General features: G+C 46.0%; 3 protein-coding genes across 5 annotated transcripts in view; 1 reads left to right on the top strand and 2 right to left on the bottom strand.

Moving 5' to 3' along the window:
• Positions 1 to 8,129, bottom strand: part of kcnq1.2 (potassium voltage-gated channel, KQT-like subfamily, member 1.2) — an 88,256-nt gene extending 80,127 nt beyond the window's left edge. For all 3 annotated transcript variants that reach the window (XM_029153390.3, XM_029153391.3, XM_055509567.1), the window contains exons 1-3: positions 7,863 to 8,129; positions 5,988 to 6,659; positions 880 to 970 (exon numbers count right to left, since the gene is read on the bottom strand). In XM_029153390.3, the coding sequence (XP_029009223.1) occupies positions 880 to 970; positions 5,988 to 6,493 (597 nt within the window). In that variant the 5' untranslated portion in view covers positions 6,494 to 6,659; positions 7,863 to 8,129. The remainder of the gene's footprint in view (positions 1 to 879; positions 971 to 5,987; positions 6,660 to 7,862) is intronic.
• A 1,003-nt stretch (positions 8,130 to 9,132) lies between these two features.
• mrps35 (mitochondrial ribosomal protein S35) lies at positions 9,133 to 14,283 on the top strand. Its single transcript, XM_029153395.3, has 8 exons — positions 9,133 to 9,416; positions 9,817 to 9,869; positions 9,970 to 10,137; positions 10,899 to 10,959; positions 11,083 to 11,222; positions 12,280 to 12,389; positions 12,486 to 12,555; positions 13,817 to 14,283. Exons 1-8 carry the CDS (start codon positions 9,287 to 9,289, stop codon positions 14,078 to 14,080), a joined length of 996 nt encoding a protein of 331 aa, XP_029009228.1. The 5' UTR covers positions 9,133 to 9,286; the 3' UTR covers positions 14,081 to 14,283.
• Positions 14,284 to 14,721: 438 nt separating this feature from the next.
• Positions 14,722 to 16,335, bottom strand: LOC114857182 (MANSC domain-containing protein 4-like). The gene is made up of 3 exons (XM_029153394.3): positions 15,911 to 16,335; positions 15,685 to 15,819; positions 14,722 to 15,530 (listed from the first exon to the last, which is right to left on the bottom strand). The coding sequence occupies exons 1-3, from the start codon at positions 16,128 to 16,130 to the stop codon at positions 14,812 to 14,814; spliced, it is 1,074 nt and encodes a 357-aa protein (XP_029009227.1). The 5' UTR covers positions 16,131 to 16,335; the 3' UTR covers positions 14,722 to 14,811.
• Between the last annotated feature and the right edge of the window lie 426 nt (positions 16,336 to 16,761).

The raw sequence follows: 16,761 nt of genomic DNA, 5'->3' as shown, positions 1-16,761 counted from the left end.
CTGAAACAGTCAGGCATACAAATAAACAAGGCCTAACTTAATGATTCAAACAGCCATGTGGCATCATTCCTCCTTCTGTGGTGTTGGTTGAGGGTGAAGGACGAAGACGGCGATAGATAAGGACAGAAAGCGAGTCAGCGATAATGACGGAGGGTATTTGGTTTTTCCTGGGTATAAATAAATGAATAACTGTGATAGCAGGTCTTCAAAGGGCAGTGGCCAAAAGTTTACAGAACACAGTGTCCACTCTGTCCTCTGATTGCCCCCAAGGCTCGGGAGGTGTGTGTGCAGCCTTTGTGTAACTGTGCGCTAGCTGCATGTGTATGTGTGTTCACAGTGGAGGCGGGAGACGGATGATGCTGGTTCCATGTAACAGCAGCCATCATTTTCTCTACCTGTTCTAAGCCCCAGATTTATTGCATCACTTAGCAGCCTTGATATCCCAATAGGCCACAAAAAGCTAATTTAGCAGCAGGTGGAGCCACGTAAAAGCACAGATGTTTTGGTGCATGCAGTGGAAACTAGCTGGTGTTGTAGTATGAACACAGTCAATAGTGACTAGTGTTTGTGCTTTGCAAAACATAAGGGGTGAGTCAATTAAAGATGGCGGCAGGTCATTTCTCAGCAACGATCTTCTGTCGCCATCGTGTGGAGACTGGTGGTACTGCAGTCGAAGAAATTTCCTTTGGATCCGTTTGTTTTTGTTCTAAAAAGCAACTCATTTTGTTCCAGTTGCTTTATGACAGTAAAGATCTGATTCTGATCCCAGTGTAAAATCATGTCACGTGAGCACAACAGAAAACATCTGTTCATCATCAAGGCCTCAAACGTTTGCTAGGAGTAGTTGATATGCAGCCATCAATGAAGTGAATCACTCACCATCCAGAAGAGCGTCCCAGTAGCAAAGTCTGCATATTGCTCTATAGTTGACAAGACACTAAAGATTAGACACACCAGGACCATGACGAAGCTGCAGGGAGAGAGACAGTATATTCAGTCAGGATGCATCACAGTCAATAATTACATCTGTCTGTAAAGCAGAGATCTGCTGCTACAAAATGAAGGAAATAAGCAGGTGTCAAAGTACTTTGGGTTTTTTCTTATGATTGTATTAACAGGCGATGGAGGGTTTTGGGCGGGGGGACGACCGCATCTCCTAGCAGGAGTAAAACACTAGGACGAGAGGGTCCATCTGTCAGTGTATATACATAGTGTACGAAAATAGCCCCGTGAGTGGGATGTCCACGGTCTGCACACCTTAATGAAGCAGGCGAGAAGGAGAGCAGAGCGAGGCAGCAAAGTGTCAAAGGCACCGCAGCCTTTGACACACATTACTTCTATTATTTATGATAAATCCATTATCAGTAAAAATGGGATGAAAATACATTTTCTACATTTCCCACATTAGTGGGTGCAATAAATCAGTGACATAATGAGATAAATCAAACCCTACAAACAGATTAATCAAACAAGTTAAATAACTTTATTGTATTGTCTTTATTGTATTTGGTTAATATGTCACTTTGGTTTAAGGATATTTACCACCTTGATTAAATGTTTCATTCACTGTGACCAGGCCCCTTTTGTATTGCTCTTTCCTGAGGATGCAGGAATCAGCCGTGTGCGTTTTCACCAGCCAGAGAATAATCCTTGAAACACATCTTTTAAGTGCTTGGACATGGACATGGTACCAGCGGCAGCATGCGTCGTCATCCCGATCAAGCTTACTTTAAAAAGCACACTGCGGCGGGTGCATTATGATGCTGTGTATGACAAGCTGGATTAGATGCCATATGCTGGGAGGGTTATGTAAGCGTCTGTTTATTATCATTCATATAATGTACAAAATACTAGACGTATATAATCTTGCAGATTATTTACCACAAGAGGCGAGTAATACTGAATCACACATGTACGATGTATTGATCCGGGCAATTTATGGAAAAACCTGTGGTGACTTTAAGCACTGTGCATTCAACTGATTCATCTGATGCGTGCAAAGTAGTAAACAGATAGTTTGTCAACGTAGTGGAATTAGCAGCATTTTGGTAGTAAGGAGACCAGACGCAGGGCAAGTGAACTCACCTCAAAACCCACTTCCATTGTGTGGAAACGAGATCATCTTATTACAAAAGCATGAATATGATGTCACAGTCATGTAGGTCACCGAAAAGGTCTAATCTGTTTTGTTTTCGTTCAGTGGATAAGACTGCTTCGTTTTGGTCTGGAGGGATGACAGTCAACAGTCAAATCCTCTGCATTCCACCTACTTCACCAGCCGCACACAGAACCAGTGAAAGGATGGTTCTGGGAAAGAAGCACCAGCTCCAGCTCCAGTAAAGATTCAAACTCACTGCAGCTTGTATCTGATACAGGTGAGCACATGAGAGCTGGAAGGACCAGCGATAGCAAGCGAGGCATGTATCATGAGCTGGGGGAGCGAGGCTGGGGGGCTTATCTGGGCTTATCCCACAGACGCTGGCTGTCGGGGGCGGGGGGTTGCAGCACACTCTGTGCAAAGCCACAACTGGGCACAGGATCACCGATGGTAAAATGAAGGAGCCATATGGACCAGAGGCTACTGAGGAGGTCTGTGGTTGGACAGGACGTGGACTGACCCCCCGCTGTGTTTCCTGACTGAGGGGCTCTGATGGTGAAAGACACAAATGCAACAGACCTGAGGAGCAGGTTTGTCCTCATGCGGACCTCGTCAGGAGCCATTACACCAACTCTTGGTGTATTCCCTAGTGTATGTGCAGAGCAGCCGAGCGCTGATGCATTGACACCACAGGAGGTGTGGACGCAGGCAGCACTGGGTCGCTCACAACCGTTGGTCAAGCAACAAGCATGCAGTTAGCTTATTTAGCCAGGCCCAAACCCCTGGGATCTGATGAAAACAAAACAGCTGGGGCTTTAGCGAGCATTATTGCCACAGATCTGTCCAGCTTCACGGCCTAAAGCCACACCCAGCCGTCCACTCAATTAACCGAGAGCTCAGGAAGCGGCGTTTCTGAACTGCACTGTAGGCGACGACTGTTCGATGCGTCCACAGACCTTAATACTGTAACACGAAAGTGCAAACACTCGCTCTACGCTAGGCGCCCACACACGCGCACACACACACCTGGAAACTAAACAACTGAAGCAGCAGCCTGTTAATCTCAGGGCTTCATTAATTTGACTTTGTTTGACAAGCAGGTTCATCCGACACTGTCTGCAGCCGTGACTGAGACCAGTCACTTGACGACCAGCAGAGTGAAGGCCACCAATAACAGCCACGTGTGCCTCGTGGGTCAGAAGCGACCATTTTATCAATACATCACTAAGCGCAGGGGGAGCATTCCTTTAATCGAAAGGTTTAATTTGAATATTAAATAATCTCATCCCACTCTGCAGTGGATATGTCCATATCTGCACCCTAAGCTTATTTCTGACCTACTTCTAAACATTAGTACTGGTTCCGAGTTGGTGACATCAACAGTGCGGCGCTGGTTGAACGTGGATGCCGTGTGGCCGGTGGCGAGTAACTAGGTCTGCAATCACTCTATAGATCAGATCAAGTGGGGTAATCTGGTGGTGCTTTACCTGCCCCCATCCTCCGAGGCCTCATCACACGTCGGCCAGCGGAGGCGTCAACAGAACCGTCAGCAGCCCGCGTCCTTTGACTTCCACCTGCCACCTCCTGGGCATAAACGTGGGTCAGAGCAACGTCTGGTGAATTTATCTCAACTCTTAATTAATCAAACATCCCTGAAAAAATACTTAATGAGCTTCACTCAGTCAAATCCTTAATATGAAATCTTTCTTTAGCTTTAAAAATGTAAAAGAAAGAAAATAAAGCCCCTCCTGGTTCTGACTGACGCCTTTCCGAATAAAACAATCCGTGTTTCTGTGTGTTTCTTTCTTCCTTGGGCTTGAGTTTCCTCTTTTAGCCGCTAACGCTGCGTTCGTTTTGCTGCAGCGCTGTGTGCAGCGGTGTCACCCGTGTGTCGCATGCATCAGCTGACGGGGGGTGAAATGACACGAAAAGTGGCGTTGCACCTAAAAAAGAGCGCAGATATTGCCCTGGTCATCGGAGGCAGAGCAGCCGTCCACCGACCTCTTCCCTGACCCCTCTCCCCACCCCATCCATGGAAGAGCTTATGCTGGATTAGACCACATCAGCCACCAGCCACACAGAGATATTCCACGCTGGCTTAGCTATCATCTTGTCCCCAAAATACTTGGAAAATAGATGCAAATCTTCTTACAGGGCGAGGACCAAGATGAATGAGAAGAGGCGTAGTGAGTGGGGGGATCACATAATAGAGGCGGCCTCGTTCATTAACACTGGCTGCGAGAGCTACAGTACATGTCAGATGCAGCATTGGCAAAGTGCACGGCGAGGGGAGATACAGCCATGCAAGTGTGCATGTGTTAAAACGGAGCAGCCCCGTTCTTTGATTTATGTTAACTTAAACCTGAACTTCATTCAGACAGGATTCTCTCATCAGTTTCCTCTCGTCCATATAAAGGGAAGGGAAAACCTGAAAGTCGAGCATTCATCAGAGCGGTTTCCATCCTCTCTCCACATCACAGACTCCACAGTGGAAGCAGGTGTTCCACAAAGCACCTGCTCCGCTGCGTTATTAGGAAAATGAAATAATGGTATTCATGCATTGAGGAACGGCGAAGATACAGGCGTTTATTCGCTTTGGTTACGTAAAAGTCGCAGAGGGACTGGACCCAGCGTGGAGCGGATCATTGCCTCAGGTTGCCTCGGTCTACATGCAATTGCATAAGACTATTTTCGGACACATGTCCGCATATGCTGTCCCAAGTCGGAGGGATTTCTCCCCACTCTCACTACGACTCACTTCATAATCGTGGAGGGATGTGCATTTAGGTTCGACTTTTATTCTGCCTGGTTCTTTTTGAAGACTCTAAAATAGTTTTTTTCCACAGAGCTGCAAGAAATGGGCTCAATACATTCTATACATATCACTTTAGATCACTGTCTAATCTGATCGTGTGTAAAGATGTACAGTATGATGTAGATTCATGCCAGTGTCTCCATGGAAACGCGTGCATGTTTGTGTTGTTGCATTTAAAATGATTGGCAGGTGTGGAATCAGATGTGGTCCAGTGTTGTGCACAATAAAGGCTACGATGAATAAAGCAGCCACCTGTGCATGTGCGTGTGTGTGATGTGTGTGCCGTCCTAATGAGGTGCAGGCCTATTAGCACAGTCCTGTCAGGGCCTGTCATGAGCCAGCAACCTGTAAAGAGGCCAGAGGAGCAGACGGGACATCGTCAAGTAAAAGTTACTTAAAGGAGCGTCAGCGGGTCTCAGAGCGGGTCCGAGGAGTTTAATATTAAATGAGGGACGGGCTCGGGTTCTCTCTCCACGCTGAGCTCCAGTTACCGCTGGGGTGAACGATCAGCGATGCGGGTCGCACAGGGCGGTCGCACAAAAGACGGGGAATCTGTGCTGTTTCCATTCATCTATGGCTGAGAAAAATAAGACTTAAAGAAGCTGCCGGCAGCTGCAGCTTCACACAGACATAGCAGAAAATCAACAGGTGCACATTTTATTTTACTGATTTAACAGTACTGTATGTCTAAATGTGTTATTGTAGATGGGTTTGATGCTTTTGTGCCCAACCCCCAGGGGCTGTGTCGTCCTGGACCTTAAAACAGCTGGCAGCAGCAGCCCAGACTCCTCTCCTTTGGTTACTGGGAACCAGAGCCTGTACTGGAAGTCGCTACACTAGGTGTAATTAATGAGAGTGGAACTGGGCTAAAGAAGAGACGACAAACAGACCCATGCGGCCAAAGTCAAACACTCAATTTGTCCGTCGCTGAATATTTAACAGGTTTTAGCACCGATACCAAAGTGGTTACGCAGAGTTTTCGTTTCCCCTTTTAAGGTTTTGGAGGGATCGTTTTCTGAGCGCTGCTCCAGAATTTGATTATTTCTACTTTCAGGTCATCTACGTTGTACTCACACGAGAAAGTGGTAGAGGAAGCATTTCAGTCCAGCAGGTCTCTCTAGGAAGTTGTAGACATCCCCCTGCATGCTAGTCTTGATGTACGGGCTTTGGAAATCCTTTTGCTGATGCGACAGCAGCCAGCTGGAGCGAGGGAGAGGAGGTGGGACGGAGGTGAGAGGCGCCTGGCTGTTTATGACCTGCAGCGCTGCGTCCTTCGTGTCCGCTGGCGGACAGCAGGGAATGCCTGATCCATTATTCACCGCCGCAGGCTCCGGTTCCAGTGAAACAGGAGCGTAGTAGCTCCTGTCAGGTGCAGGGGCATGCAGGGTAACGGCGGCGGAGGCGGCGGCGGCGGCGGCGGCCACGCGCTCGCCCTCCACCTCCTGCTCCGCGGCGAGGCCGACACGGGCGCCGGCGTACCCGTTGGGGGTGCTCCGGATGAAGGAGCTCCCCAGCCTGGCGCCGGAGTCCCGCTGCACGTGGCACGTGGCGTGGAGGGAGCGCGCCCGCCTCTCGCCCATGGCGCTCGCGGCGGGAGAGGAGCGGGGGGGGGCGAGGGGGGTGTCCCGCGAGTGTGCCGGGGGGTCGTGAGCGAGGTTCGGGTGAGGGGACGGCAGCTAGCTCGGCATGGCTAGCTGCCCGCCGCAGACGAGCGCTCTCTCTGTTGGGCCGTGCGTGTGTCCATACCTACAGAGGAAGACGGGACGCGAGTCACAGAGATCAGGTATCGGCCATGAAAAATAAATGAAATGTAAGCGCAGTGAAGCTTAATTAGCTCAAACATCAATGTTCAGCTTTATAAGACACACAAACTGCATTTCTTCATGTTTTGTATAGGATAGAACCTTTGGGCTAAGACACTGTGGACATAATAAACCCTGATGTAAGATTCCCAGGACACAACGGTCCATTTGCTGGCAGCGTTCTCTCAGGGGATTTTCTGCGGCGCATCGTCGCTGATGGATGTCAAAAACCTGCCCGTGTTCCCATCTGGAAAGTGAAACAAATGCACCACACGCACTCCGCTGACATTCAGAGGGAATAATCCACCGTGTTTACCAGCCTACAACTAATTTTAAGCCACTACAGCTCCAATGTGACCTTCCCCAGCAGTTACACAAAATGTGTCACATAACAGAAGCTTAATCAACATGGCCAGATGCAAATTAGACCGATTACAGCTGTGGATGGTTGCAGCCTCACGAATGTTGTGGTCAGAACTCTGAACTCTACTGTTTATTAAAGTCCTCCAATCATCCAGAAATCCATCTTCAATTTAGACAATTTGCCTGAAAACGTGGAAAGAACTCATCTGAACTCATACAAACACAACACACTTTCCATCAGCCGAGCCCAGGCCTCTCATCCTTCTTGGTAACTTAAATCCATTTAATTAGTGCACCAACCAGGTAGTGTGATAGATGACCGGATGTTGCTTAACAGCGTCGGAAAAAAAGCGTGATGGGACAAGGGAGGCCGGCTGATTGGAGGCAGCCGCCGTGCGTCTGTCCGCAGCCGTGGATGAGCCGATGACAGCGGCCACACGCACGGCTGTCCGCCTCCAGATTGAGTTTCTGCCTTAACACTACACCGTCGTGAAACACACAATGAGCTGTCAGACGTGCTCGCAGGCCTGTGGGCTGCCGTGGGACTCGGTTACAGAGTATTGTGTAACTTTCCGATAAACTGAACTGACCCTGGCTTGAAACCTAAAAGGCCAAATTACCGCATGCGAGTAGTTTCCGCTCGTTTAAAAAAAATCATCACTTCATCTCGTTGTATCTGCTTCCTTTTAAAAAGCGGAGGTGATCCTGAGGCTGTCAATATATTCTTGTAATGCACGCAGCGGAGTAAAGAACAACATTATATCAAACTTGTTTCACGTCTTACCTTTATAAAAATAAAGCCCCTCGCACGTTGCAGTCTTCTGCAAATGACGCGGTTATCGCTGACGCCGGGGAACTTCGGCTTCTTTGCTTTTTATCAAAAGGAAATCCAACTGTAACTCAATCATATAAGTTAAAAAGACACTTCCCCTAGGTTACAAAATACAGCAAACATCAAAAATACGCAGTAAGCACAAGTCGCCAATCGATTGCTTTCTGCAGGACTTGTGCCTTTGAAGAGCATCGCAGCTTGCGCCTGCCAAATGCTGCGTTCACGGAGTAGGGGAAATTTGACTTTACTAAATCAAAGCGCAACAAGGTGCTGCTGCAGGAGAAAGATTGTTCACACGTGAAAAAAAAATCACCGACAGAGAACTTAAAGCGTGAAGTGTCATTTTATATCATTATAATACTTATTTAATGCATGAATAATCTTAAATTATTACAAATGCATGCCATATCTTCTCACGTTCTGAGCACCTTTTTATTAAGGCAGTTTATTTCAAATAGGTGTAAATGCATTTGAATAAATAGGCATTCACCAATAAGTGATCACTCGATAACTTTCTAGTGGAAAGAGGAAAGAGAGAAAACAGTTGTTGTATGTGTATTCACTTTTCCCACTAGGGTAAACAAAAGAAATTAGGTTTATACTCATTTGATCTATGTAAGTTCGAAAAAAGATACTTAACTGCTTTGCAAACTATCCCACTTCTTTTTACTTATTAGGTCAAGGTTTGTGGGTTTTCTATTTTCACAGCAAAACACCATTTACATGTCTATTATATGCTTAAAATATCTTTGAACATATAAATGCTATAAACATATAAATATATAATAAATCTGCCTCATGCCAGTCTTACTACTATACTTTCAACTGGCAATTTGAGAAAAAGAGGTTGCATTTGAACGCAACATTTTGTTTCAGAAAACAGCAGCTGGCAGAGGGGCCGCTTCTGGAAACAGATAATGATCTAGCGTCACCCAAGAAGAGTTGTTGCTATTTTTTAACAGAAAGGTAATTTTGTAAAATTGTAACCCCCCTTAAATTCTGTTCCATCATGAGTTGGTTGGACAAACTTCCCGCAATGCTGAAAGAGAAAGATGCTTTCTTGGGCATTTGTTGTATTTCTTGAAATAGTCAGACGTTTGGTATTTTTTTTCAGTTGGTTGCCACTTTAGAACTACATGGAAGCTCTCAGATTTATTTATTTTTTTAATAAATTATTTAAAAAGTTGCTTACAAACTGGATAATTCTTCTTACGGTTTTTTGGCGCTCTTATGGCCTTGGGTCAAAGGGTAAAGGTTAAGACTTTGCCCGAAGAGGCTGTTAGTTTAATACCTTTACCCACCTGTGGGGGGCACTAAAGTCCAGTTTTGCGCTGTTGGTAGTTTGTCCCTTGTTGTTGCCCGTAGTTACAGAGAACATGGCGTCACACACGGGGAAGGCATTTTTGTGCTTAGGTCGAATAAATGTTGCTAATTTTGCAACAAAACCAATGAACAGTGGCACCTACGCGACGGCGTTGGTTACACCTTCTTCTACGGCTGAAAAAGGTAAGTTTGACTGTCGAGATAAAATAATGGACGCGGATTAAGAATCATAGCTACACGCTAAGACAGCGTCAACCAAAGCTGCAACCAAGGCCATTCACGTTGTATTATGTTCTTTAGGAGTGATCTACTTTTAAAACTTAAATTTCCTAAAATGTCTTTTTGATTGGCGTTTTTTAAATGCAGAATGTTAAAGTGTAATTGGAGCAATTGGTTATAGTTTCCAGGTGTTGGCGTTGAAGGTCTTAGGGGTCGAAGCAAAGACATTTACATCTATGAGCGTGTGTCACCTTACCCACAATTAAACAAAACAATATGAATAAAATTTAGGATCTGATGAACTACAGTTAAGAAGTGTTGTTTTCTGAACACGGCGTAACTTATTCTGTATTCTAAATGCCAGGCTTCCCTCAGAGAAGCGGTAGAGGACCCTTGGGTAGAAAATCCAGGAGAGTGGTAAGCATTAGAGTTTTCCAGGATGTGATGTAATGTAACTTCTTGTTGAATAGTCCAAAATTTCATTGCAATTCCTTTTATCATTTGTTTTTGGTGTCAGTCGGGGGAACCAAGAACAGAAAAGATGCCAGTGGATCAGGACTGGACGGCTGTTTATCCAGCTGCAATGCCATTCAGACCAAATGCTGTCCCCCTTCCTGTAAGGATGGGCTACCCTTTGAAGGGAAGGGTCCCCCCTGAGAAGAACGGCAACTTGGAGCTTATTAAAGTAAGACTAAAATTATATATTTCAACATATTGGTGCTTGCAGCTTCTAAAAATCAAATCAAAGAAACTTTATTTATCCCTGAGGGGCAATTTAAATTGTATAGCAACCAACCTAAAAATTGTATGTTAATTAAATCGAGTAATAAATAAATAGCAATGATCACAATCTGATTCATCACAGATTAAAAAAATAGGAATAATAAGAGTTGCCCCAAACCATAAATGGGCATCCATGATACCAGGCATTTGCATCTTAAGACAATAAGCAATAAGGAAAGTCTTTCTACAGACTGTTAGTAACAAACGTTAGTCATAGTCATATGTATATCTCCAACTAATCATTATAACCAGCTGAGTAAATTGTAGTATGCTGGTGCCAGTGGAGGGCTTTTTGGCTCTGCTGTATGTCACCAATGCTTCTGTCTCTGTCCCCGGATTACTGAGCTGCTGTGTCCAGACACCAGCTGCTCCATCTGGACTCAAGCCACTTTCAGATCCACCTCTCTCCACAGCTGGAGGTCTGACGTGCAGCCTAGCATTATTGATTTTTTCTCTTGATCTCACACAAGAGGCCAAACTGTTATTTGTTTCCTATTTACATATTAAGATTGAAATCGGTTGCTTATCTGAATGTGAACATATAGATTTGGTACTGTGATGCATGCCCAGCATAGAATACATTACATAAAATACATTACTTATCGTTTATGCAAGAGGATAGATTTTGTTTTTCACTTTTTTGTGCCCTGCGATACTTTTCAGATTCCAAATTTTCTGCATTTGACACCTATAGCCATCAAGAAACACTGCGAAGCTCTGAAACGTAAGTTCATGGTGAAATTAGAAACAGAAATTTTGTTTCTCTTGTGATGTTTTTTTAATTACTATATGTGAAGTTATGTATAAAATAGATTTTTATGATTGATATGACATCTTTGTGCCACAGCATTCTGCACAGAATGGCCCTCTACCCTGGACACTGATGCCAAATGTGATGAGCACTTCCCTATAAAAGTAGAAAGCACAGACTATGTGTCCGCTGGCCAGTCTCTGAGAAACCCTTCTGCTCGTATCGTTCATCTCAAAGTAAGTAATAAGTCAGTATTTCTACTACCTTTTCATTTTATGGTTGTGACCTCAGGGTGTCTTGAACTGTTTTAATACATGTAGTGCATATAGGTCTATACATTGGGTGGAATAAGCTGGAATGGGAAATGAGATTACAGATTTACAGAGATGCATAATCACCAGCTGACATCATGTCACTGTCATTTTCAGCATTTAGAGAGACATTCATTGTCCAGTGACCTCAAATCTAAGATATAATGCCATAAAGTCTGCAGAGAGATTAATCCTTGAGAATTCTTTTAAGCTTCTACTATAATTTTACTGTTGCAGCTGTTTTTCTGTTACACTGACAACTTTATTTTTCACTAAAAGATGTGACAAAACATTCAGTCAGACATATTTGTTGAGGCATTATAATATTTGCCATAATCCCCACTAGCATTAATCCATAGATGCAGCCCTCCCTACAAAGAAGAACCATGCACCTAGACATAAAATCATGTAACAACCACAATTATTTAAACTAATGTTATAAACTGTATATGCCAGGATTTAAATTTTAACACTCAACAATTGTTTTACTCAAACAGAATGGTTTAAAGCACTGAACTGAACAAAGCATAATGTTTTTGGTGGCTCTAATGTGCCTCATCTGGTTAAATCACATTCAATCTGTATGGTTTTAATTCTTAGATTAGATCCTCAAGGTGGGACTAAATCATTAATCCTAGAGGATTAAGCAGGAGGATCAGAACAAATTAATCTGAACTAAACAAAAAAACACTCCTTTCCTTTCCTTTTTAAAGGGGATAAAATGGTACAATGTAGTCACCATGAGTTTTGTGATGGCTTAGAGAATAAATGAGAATTTATTATTATTTATAATTACATAAAAATCACAATGATGGGTTTAAAGCGCAAAGCAAAATCATCCTGAAAGTTCTGTTTTGCTAAAATCATTGTATACATGAAGAGACTCAGGCATGAGGAATAGTTCTTAATAAATAGGTTCTGTCTAGGTTGTTTCCTTCATTTATTTATCTTTAATATTCCTCTTTATTATTATTGCCTGCAGGTGAAGCTGTCTAGTTTGAATCTGGATGACCATGCACGTAAAAAAATGCTGAAACTTGTTGGAAAGAGATACTGTAAAGACTCTGATGTCCTGACCATCAAAACCGACAGGTAAACCGTTGCGTGTTCAGTTTTCTGTATTAATTCATAATAAACCACATAAACAGATGCCTTTAAGTCTCTTTGTCTTTGCTGCCTTTGTACCAGCTGCCCAATGAGACTGCAGAATTACAACTACGCCATGTACCTGCTAACTGTCCTTTTCCACGAGTCCTGGGTGAGTTCTGTTGTGTTGTCGTCATTTCTGTGAAGGTCAAGCTTAGAGATAAGCCAGAACCTCCTGTCAACAACACACGGATTCCTAGAATCGGAATTGCTGTGAATGAGTGGTTATTAGTAAAATAGTTCAGGTGACTTCAGTTGGATTAAATTCAAAAGAATCATTGGGGGATTGTTCAGTAATCTGAGTCTGTTAGAGGCCAGCGGAGCCGAGTGGAGTAGGCAGAAGAATGGCAAACAGCAGCCCTATCCCGCTGACATTTCCCCACAGATGGAGGTTAAAACAGACGATCGCCTATCAGGTGTCGACCCTGGTGCTCATTCACGCCAACCCAACCATATCACACCAGAGAAGTCTGCCAGCCGCTAATTAGCCCAGGTCCCATTTGCAATAATTTGCAGCCAGACACACGTGCCCTTAGGAGCATTTCCCGTCATGTCATGAGCACATAAAGAAGGAAAAAATCCAAGTGTGTTACCGTAAAGCAGAGCACCGTCTGTTGCCCTTTTAAACACACAATGGAAGGCACAGTACTTATCCAACGGGCTGGTGGAAGCTGTGATAGTGGCGTAGCGTTCAGGTTGCAACGCAAGCTCACAAAGAGGCCGTTTGTAAGCAACCACTGATGTGATTTTTATCTCCCCACTCAGAGATGGACCTTGCCTGTTAAAGGCAGAGGGTGGCTATCCAGGCCAGCGCTGGGGCCAACTGCTCCAAAGTAGCTCCGACACATGGGGGACGCTTACCGCTATAGGCCCTCTAGCTTTTACAGGCACACAGTTGAAAATATTTGAATCCCAGACTCCTCAATCTTTATTTCAAAGGAGGCTACTTGCTCCGTGCAGGATGTTGGCAGCTCAGATATGTATAGCAGTAATGATGGTCATTAACCTCAAACACCTGGAGAGCAGCAAAGCTGGGGCTCTGTTGTTACTCTGCTTTAAGCTGCTGCACAGTGGAGCATATTGTTCTCCAGGGAATGTGATGACAGCTAGATACAGCACTACCTACTGTAGGAGGAGCGTCAGAGGACCAAAGGGTGACTTATAACCCCTGTACATTACATGTGTGACCATGCTGTGTCCCAAATAACATACATAAACAAATATCATCTGACATTGATACCCTGCAGGATAAAATGTCCACTAATATGGACCCAGAATGCATTGGGTCCTGTAAACCCTGTTTACAGTCAAGTTGGGTACGTTGTCCATCTGCGCCCAAGATTAACAGATGTTCTGCGTTTCTCATGTTTCAGAAAACAGAAGCCTGGGAGGCTGAGAAGACCGTGGCCGACATGGAGGAGTATAGCTGGGAGGACAGCCCATCCCAGAAGAGCATGTTAGACACGCTGTTGCGCATGAAAGCGGGCGGGGACGGCGAGGAAGCGCAAGAGCAGCTGCTGGGAAGGAGCGAAGTGCAGGAGTACAAGGACTCTGTCACGAGGCTGAAGAATGAAGGGGACAGCGAGAGCACATTGCTGCAGTACAAAGAGGCTGTGAAGAAAGTACTCAACCTGTAATAATTGATGAGCACATGTATTTTACATGAAGACGATCAAGAGCAGTAGTGACTGTTTTAAATGCACTTGGATTCTATGACCGCCCAAAACTAAATTGGATACAAAATAAAGCGTATGAATATATTCTCATGGCTTTCAACTAATACATAGTTATTGTTATCGGGCTTCAGTACAAAAATAAAAGTCTAGCATCTGTTGTTAAAGAGTCTTTTGCCTTTGAAGTCTGTGTAGATGATTAAAGCGTTCATGTAATAAAAGCTCCATTCATCGAGCTCAAGCCCAATTTCAGTTCCCGTCCTGCTGCTGTCACTGTCAGGTCGGAGAGCAGCTCCCGAGCTGAAAGGATGCTTTCAGCGGCCGGCTGCTAAAAGGCACCTCACCCTCCCAAAGAGTCCTGGTCCATGGTCTGTGCACTCGGGTCAGAGGAAACTCAATGCGCTGAGGAGATGTGCAGCACTGCGGGAGGGTTAAATAGTGCAGGTCACAAAGCAAAATGTCAGGAGTCTCTAAGTCCGAACAGACAAGCGGCAAACTGTCCTTTAGGTGTGGCAGCAACATGGCCAATGCTAGATTAGGTTTAGTTGACGCATAAACTACAGTATTTCAGCTGATGGTGACTGAATACAGCTTTGCTACATAAATACTTTTGTCACATTCTTTTATAAAAATATAAAGGGATTATTTAAGTCTTTAATCAGGATTGATGGAGAAATATTGCCCCAGCTTCGCTTTCAGGAGTTCTCCCTGACGAGCACGTACTTAATCAGGCGCATGGAGCCTTTCTTGCCCCTCCACGATGTGTGGTAGCGTCCCATTCGCTTCCTCTGACCCCTCCAGCTCACCACCAGCAGGATGGAGCAGCAGCAGCTCAGCAGCACCGTGACACAGACGGCCACTGCAACCAGCAGGGACTGAGTGGCCGCGTGCCAGCCCGGGGGCGCCTCGTCCCTGGTGTCATTGGGGGACTGCTTACTGGCCTCTGGGGACGTTGGAGGGATGGTGGTAGAAGAGCTGGTGCCCTGATGGGGTTGGGTCGATGTGGGGGGCTGTGCAGGTGTGGTGGGAAAGCTGGTCGTCCGGGTGGATGCCGCGGGGGATGAAGGAGGCACATTAAAGGTGGGTGTGGATGCGGTGGAGGTGAGGAGGGCTGCGGTTTGTGCGCGGAGCTCAGTGACTGCCGGAGGAGCCGCGGACGCGGAGGACGGCGCGGCCGTGGAACGCGTCCGCGCGTGACGGGCGGCGGTGGCGTTCAGCGCGTCGCCCGGCGTGACGGGAGGCCGCGACGCAGGCGCCGAGGTCGGCGGCGGGACGGCGGGTGGCGGCGGATGGATGAACTGGCGCTTGTCGGAGGGCAGCAGCTCCGAGGCGTTGACGCGGCCGTAGTGGTGCGGCAACACGCGCACGTTCGACGTGAAATGCTTTCCAAACACCAGCAGGTCCGGATCCACGCCTGGGTGTAACCATGAGAATCAAACAGGTCACAATTATGCTTACAATACACAACTTAGAGCAAAATTAAAAACAACGTCTCCTATAATTAACATCAAAATTATAACTGAATAAATTAAATTATTTGTAATGAAGCCTCAGCCGTCTTCACGCACCCTTTGTGATATTGTAGAGGACCACGTTGCCTCTGTGGCTGAGGATGCAGCTCTCCAGACTGGGACAGTGCAGGTGGAAGCAGTTCACGTGCTCGTGCGCGGTGTCATAGTGGAATATGGCCAGATTACAGGAAACTGCGGGGGGAACACAATCAATACATCAATATCGGCGTAAGACGGCCAGAAACGCAAGGCGGACGCGCGCACGCGCGCACGCGGGACTCACAGTTCCTGGTGAGGCAGCAGGCGCGGCTGCACTTCAGCGCGCTCTCCTCCCGGTACCGCCTCAGCAGCTGCGCTCCCCTCCGCTGGGACTCGTCCACGTCGACGAGGACGCCCGGGAAGCGTCGGATCCAGCAGTTCTTGTAGTAGGACGTCGGCGAGCACTTGGACTCGGCGCGGCACACCAGACTCAACGCCGCCAGCAGACGCCACGTGACATTCATCGCGCGTGAAGGAGATCAGAGCACGTTGGACTGCGAACCGGAGGAACCGACATGTCTGTTCGGCGGATCGGTCGGAACTGACATGGAGTGGGAGTGGGAGGCGGTGGTGCGCTCTGACTGGTGCCAGTCCTTCTCCAGGTGTCACTGCTACGCACCTGGAGGGGTGGAGACCCAGCGGTGGCACCCGGGCGGAAGATGGGCGGATGCAAACTCTCGCACTAGAATATTGATTAATTAAATGTCAATGCGGTTTCTTTTCACTAATACATGAACAAATTGATTGTTATTTAATGAGTCTATTTCTTGTGCTGCCAGGTTTGTCGTTTCAGGTAATCTTCACATCACACACACTGCATTTTGCTGTGGTTATGGAAGTATGGGCCAAAAATACCAGTAACCTGTTTTACAGCTGGGGAAATCTGCCTGCTTTCAGATAAGTCACACATGTGAGACTGGATTTGCCATTATTACACCAATCTGCCTGAATTCTTATAAATAGGATTAACAGAAGCAGCTTTTTTGCTCCGGGGTTTCGGATTTGCAACACCTGTTAGACTGTTTCCCCCAGCCTTTTGTGATGTTGCCTCTCCATCCCAGTGCCACAGTCTCAGTTTACGCCTGAGAGTTGAAA

The sequence above is a fragment of the Betta splendens genome, chromosome 6 (genome assembly GCF_900634795.4).
Source record: "Betta splendens chromosome 6, fBetSpl5.4, whole genome shotgun sequence".
In the NCBI taxonomy this organism is placed as follows: domain Eukaryota; kingdom Metazoa; phylum Chordata; class Actinopteri; order Anabantiformes; family Osphronemidae; genus Betta; species Betta splendens.
The sequence above is the reverse complement of the archived record's forward strand: the minus strand, read 5'-3'. Positions and strand labels throughout refer to the sequence as shown.